The sequence below is a fragment of the Chamaea fasciata genome, unplaced genomic scaffold (genome assembly GCF_029207755.1).
Source record: "Chamaea fasciata isolate MVZ Bird 193981 ecotype frontalis unplaced genomic scaffold, bChaFas1.0.hap1 SCAF_11, whole genome shotgun sequence".
NCBI classification, from domain to species: Eukaryota; Metazoa; Chordata; class Aves; order Passeriformes; family Sylviidae; genus Chamaea; species Chamaea fasciata.
In genome coordinates, this window is record NW_027094096.1 from 24,606,890 (window position 1) to 24,612,889 (window position 6,000).

The following is a 6,000-nucleotide window of genomic DNA, read 5'->3' on the forward strand; positions in this document are numbered from 1 at the left end:
GCAGCTGCCCCTCAGAGCACCAAGAGGGGCATGGGACTGGGGAAGCCAATCACACAGAGCACTCAGCACTTACTACAGAGTCACCATACTACTGTTCACTATGTCTGTAGTATTAATTTTACCAATACAAACCGGAATGCTATGAATATTTCCTGTTTTTCCCTAGAGCCACATAACAACCAGGCAGGGTTGGGAATGGAGGGGGGGCTTGGTGCAGTTACGTACCGAGGTCTGCGACATGCTTGACTGCTGAGTGACACTCCCAGTGGGGGAAGTGCATTGCCTCCCACCTGACAGGCTTGCCTAAATAGCAAGAATATGTGTCAAATAGTGAAATCAGAAAGTGCTTAAGTGATGTTCATTTTATTGCATAAACCATCAGAAACAGCTCTCTCTGCCTTTCTCTGAGTTAACAGTAAGATGCTTTTCTCACTGGAAATAGTTTTCAGCGAAGTGCACTCTGCACTATGGAATGCTGCCTGCAAGGTGCTAAATTCCTTGAAGTCCTACCAAATTTCAGGCTTGTTATTCTTTCAGATCAAGACTTGAAGAAAAATGATCAGAGGTAATGTCTGCCAAACTGCTAATGATGGAGCTAAGTGATCACCTCACTACCTACGGTGCTCAGAACTTAAAATAAGATATCATAAAAAATTGTCATTATTAAAACTCACGTCATTATTTTTATTGTGATTAGAATCTTCCAAAAATAAAACAAACTTTATAAATGCTGTAAAGAAGAGCCTCATATTCTGGAATGGTAACTTATGTATGCACATCTAGTGTCTATTACAAGCTGCTATTCCAGCCCTTCAGGTGAGTAACAGGGACAGTGATTTAGGTCTCTGTAGGAACAGAACCAAAACTTCTCAGCCTTTCCCAACATGATTTTCTTTGCTCTGTCTCAGTAACTGTAAATCCACATAGAAATCCATCACAAAAAAAAAAAAAAAAAAAAAAAAAAAAAGACAAATCAACATATCACCACAATCCAATGGAAAAGGTATAGAAGAAAAAGCCAGGAGCAAAAGTGAGTCAGTCCAGTTCTGACATCAAACAGCCATATCCCTGAGGTCTTTAACTCCGTTTAGCATCTCCCTGTGTAAAATCATTAACAACCACCTCTCTCTGCAAGATCATATTCTCAATCCAAGGCCAACTGAGGTCAGAGGAAATCTTGCCACTGCTTTAATTCAAAATGGGTCTCCTCCAGTGATCACTGATGTTAAAAACTATGTTTCAGATGTGAAATGTCATTTACCTCCTACATTTTCACACTCGGGGTTAAAATTTACTTTTGCCATTACTTATAACGCAGCCAGATGTGAGGCTAGACACACTAAGATGCCAGATGTTCACTGTTTTTTATTTCACTAAGACACAATGCCATTCATTGCTTCCCCCACCAACTTCTAGAGAAAATCACGGGATGAAGATTGAAGTCTATTTTTAATATTTATTTTATTACTGCTTGATGATTTTCATGATGCATTATAATGTATGCAATAAAGCATGGAATGGTTGCCTACTGGAGCATCTATACCACTGGACAAAATCCTCCAAAGAGTTTGGAGGATGATACAATTTAAAATAACAACATCATTAAAATATAGAAGTGAATTATCAGGAGGCATTAAGCTCAGGCACTTAAGCTGTTATTACGTTTGACAATGACCGTAGCCCTATTCTAGATAATACACAGTTCTTTTTCAGCAATCTTCACTCTCACCTGTGGAACAGTTGCCAGACTCTGAAATTGGGTACTGCTTAAGTGCTGCTGCTGCAGAGCAGCAGTCTGCAGCATTAGATGCTGCTGTTGGGCTGCATACATCTGCTGGAGGTACTGAGCAGCTGAGCTAGGAGGACGATGCAAGGCCTGCTGAATAACCTGTGATGAATCAGTAGGTAATTAATTACAATTACAAAGCACACACCATGCTGACATGATGTTGAAGTTTTACCCTTACAAGGAAATAAAACCGAATAAATTTTTTTCACACCAATTATGTAACACTGAACTTGCTCCCTCACTGCTCTTGACCAAGTCACAGAGTACTGTCAACATCAATATATTCACGTTCTCAGGGACAGCCTGACAATACAGAGTCATCCCCAGCACATCATCCCAGCCTCTCAGCTGCCTGTCAACACATCCTACATCATCTTCTGCTTTTTGAGAGACCAGACTAGTGTGTGAGAAACCCAATTATCCAGCACAACAGAATGGACTATACAGAGTTCAAGGAGACCTAATTTCAAGAACAGCAAGAGGGGGCTGGATCCCAAGCAGCACTTACACCCACACAAATACCGTGGATCCCTCTAGTCAATGTCGGTCAAACGAACAGCTTTATTTTGCAAAGGTTTACGTTAATAATCTGTACCCTCAGCAAACGGTGAACAAACCAGACTTTCTATCATAGCATTTCCCCCTTCCTTATTTGGGAGACAGGCCTACCCTGAACTGTCCTTAAGAGGTCTGAGACCCTCCAGTAAACATCTCCTGAAAACCAGCAATCCAGCTATTGAGAAAGACAACAGCAATTAAGAATGAAAAGTTAATCCTGCGTAAAGCCTGCACAACGCCCGTGTTAGGAGCTCTGCACAGGCCAGAGAGGAAGCCCCCAGAGCCCAGTACCTGCACAGCATGTCTGTCAGAGCCGCTGTAGACGGAGATCTGGGGCAGCGGCGTGCGGGAGGCGGAGGTGGTGGCGACGGTGGTCGTGGGCGCAGAACACGTCGTGGTGTTGGGTTCATTCTCCATAGCTGAGCAGCGTCCCTCCAGCCTGCAGGAGTGACACACAGCTGCTTCACAAGCAAGGCCACAACACGCCGGTTTTAATGCAAAAAACCCCATGTTTTGCTGAGACAGAAGAACGGACGCTTTTCAAAAGGTAAGTTTCACAGAATCATGGAATGGTTTGGATTGGAGAGACCTTAAAAACCATCTCATCCCACCCCCCGCCATGGCAGGGTCACCTTCCAGAACACCAGCTTGCTTCAAACCCCATCCAACCCGGCCTTGAGCAGAGATGGGGCAGCCACAGCCTCTGTGGGCAACCTGTGCCAGGCCCTCACCAACCCTACAGTGAAAAATTTCTTCTTGATATCTAATCTTAGTTTGTAGCATTTGCTATTACGTGATGCAATCTCTTGAGAGACGTAGTTATTCTTCTAAGATCCATCAAAAGTAGCAATAAAGAACCAATTTAGGAATACATCCAAGATTTCCAGCCAGCTACGCAGGACCAGCACCACCTCCCTCACCCCGACAGCCCAGGACTGAAAATGCTGGCTGACCCTGGACACTGAGCAAAACCTGCTCTTGGCAAAAATCACCAGAGAAATGCTCTCTTTGGGGAGAGAGGGAACGGATACAGGAAAAAATCCTTTTTTAACAGTAATACCTCACACAATACAGCGAGAACCAAGGAATAAGCTACCTCTTTAAGCACCTCAAATGATCCTCCCCAGTCTTATGAACTTCCCTCTGTTGCAGAGCACAAAATGTCATCTTTATAACTGAAATGAATCACAAACCTCAATATATGTTCATGGGGGTGTTTACTGCAGTTTCTTTTTCAGTCTTTGTATTATGATTAACAGGAAATCACATAGTAGCTGTTTATTGCTTTCCAAAGGACACCAGAGAAAGGGAGGGTTGAGAAGATGTGTGTCGTCCTTACCATAAAGAGGGGCTCAGAGAAATAATCAGAGAGAGATGCAGTGTACTAGAAAAAAAGCAGCTTTGCCAAGTCCTTAACAAACCACCCATTGGATGCTGCATCGAATGGGAATAAATAATCAGGAGTTTCAACTCACACAGCTGGAAGCAGAACAGGACGGTGCCAGGCTGCCACCCTCACCTCCCAAAACACAACTACTCTGCAGAGGGCTGCACGTGATGCTGCAGTTCCTGGGGACCTGCAAAAACTGAACTGTAAAACACACATGGTCACCTAAAGACCTCTCGCCTGCTGTCGTATTGGACACTTGCATGGACTTTGCCGTTAAAGAAAATTCGTGGCAATCAAGGATGCTTTAAAAGCAGGGATCCCTGCTTTTAGAATCGAAGAAAAAATATGATTTATTGTTAAAAATGCAGGTCTGTTGTGCATTACTGATGCCACTTGTGTACCTACATCAGGGCACACATGCGTTCCCACTCTAACTGCAATCAACCCAGCATCATATCTGAACCACTTTACATTAATTTCACATAATGAAAAGTATCTTAAAAAAAACCCACAAACCCGTCTCCTCCAGTGGACATTAAAAGCACCTCAAAATATTTACACCTACAACTTGTCTAGCTAGTTTTTGCAGAGTTATGCAACCAAATAAATTAGCTGAAAACATTAGATGTGTCATTTCCTTCATTCTCAGCCACGTTTTTGGTGTGTTATTAGCAAGATGTGCAACATATCCCACTCAGTAACTATTCCATCACAAGTTTACCCCACAAGAGCTGTTAATCCTTTCGCTCAAAATTATTTCAAAACTAATGTTGTCATTGTTTAGGTTGTCCTTAGAAAGGACGTACAATGAAAAAAGGATGTACAGTAAAGAGCTCCTAAATTTTTGCTCAGCATCTCCATCTCTCCTCTGACACCTCACCACGTGCAGGCATCAGATGCCAACTTGTAAAAAAAATAATTTTGTTTAAGGATGAAAACCTTGCAATGAGGCTCCCTGAGCAACTTTAACTCAAAACAATCTCCGTAATACAAAGTAAATTTTAGAAAACACACTGACTTGAAACAGCCACTATGCATTTAAGTGAGCCCAAAACACAAAGCAGAACAAAAAGCTATATTGAAAATATTTATTTATTCAAGCAGTAACAGTACAAGACACCACACAACTTCAAGTTACATTGTGCATAAGGTAAATATTCCAAAGTTTTGTTTCTTTATATCTTTCTTGCTCAAAGCAACTACCTGAACTAAAAAAGTACCTGTTATTCTATACCAATTAACAAAGTACCCTCACAGTGGACACTAGAATACCATTACTCACGTTTTGGAAAGTTTTGGTAAATGCCACGGTAATAACAAACCCTGCTGACAACCCACAACCACAATCATCCACAACCACACGGTTTATTCTTTTTTTCTTCAATTCACAACATCTCCCTGCAACTCCAAGGGGACAAATCACAAAAAAAAAAAACAACCCCAAAACCCAAACTAAATAAAATTCTCCTCCAAGCCTAACCCCGACAAGCATTTCGGTATTTGACAGAGGGCTCCGAAATAATAACAAAATAATAACAATAAGGAAGGTATGCTGTGTGGGACTACACCCCACAGCACGCGGAGCTCCGGCCCCGCGCTGAGGGCCGCCGCTGCCCCCTAGCCGGCCGCCCCCCGCCCGGCCCGGGCTGACCCACCCTCAGCCCCCGCCTCGCCCAGCCCGGCCCCGCCACCGCCCCCTCAGGAGAGCCGAGGCGGGCGGGAGGGGCCGGCCCGGCGCCGGGGCGCGGTCAGGGTGCGCGTTCCCCGCCCCCGCGGCCCGGCCGGGGCCCCGCGGCTGCCGCTGCCCCGCGCTCCGCGCTCCCCGCCGGGACACTCGCCTGGGACGCGCCGCTCAAGGCGCCGCCGCCGCCGCCGCCGCCGCCATTTTCTCGCCGCCCTCACGGGGGAGGCGCCGCGCGCGCGCGGGGCGCGGCCGCCGCCGCCGCGCACGTGACGGGGCCCGCCGCCATGTTGGCGGCGCCCGTGAGGGGCCGGCGCTGAGGGACGGTGAAACTGCGGTGTTTTCAGCCCAAATAACGTTTTCGACTTCTGTGGGTAACAAAACGGGGAGACTCTTTCAAGTGCCTCCGACATTTAGCAGCTCAGACACTGTCAGCACTGCATCCATCCTAATCACGCTTGAGAGCATCTCAGCTTTCCTTTAGGAGGCTCTGCTTGCTTCCTTCCACCCTTGCTGCCACTCACCAGCTCAAAGCACTGCCTGAATATGAGTTAAAGTAATTGCCTCTGGTCTCTCTTGCAT

General features: G+C 45.5%; 1 protein-coding gene across 2 annotated transcripts in view; it reads right to left on the reverse strand.

Annotated features, from left to right (window-relative positions):
- PHC3 (polyhomeotic homolog 3) overlaps nt 1-5,630 on the reverse strand; it is a 29,163-nt gene extending 23,533 nt beyond the window's left edge. For both annotated transcript variants that reach the window (XM_066193713.1, XM_066193712.1), the window contains exons 1-4: nt 5,576-5,630; nt 2,639-2,786; nt 1,730-1,888; nt 226-303 (exon numbers count right to left, since the gene is read on the reverse strand). In XM_066193713.1, coding sequence (XP_066049810.1) covers nt 226-303; nt 1,730-1,888; nt 2,639-2,764 — 363 coding nt within the window. In that variant the 5' untranslated portion in view covers nt 2,765-2,786; nt 5,576-5,630. The remainder of the gene's footprint in view (nt 1-225; nt 304-1,729; nt 1,889-2,638; nt 2,787-5,575) is intronic.
- Between the last annotated feature and the right edge of the window lie 370 nt (nt 5,631-6,000).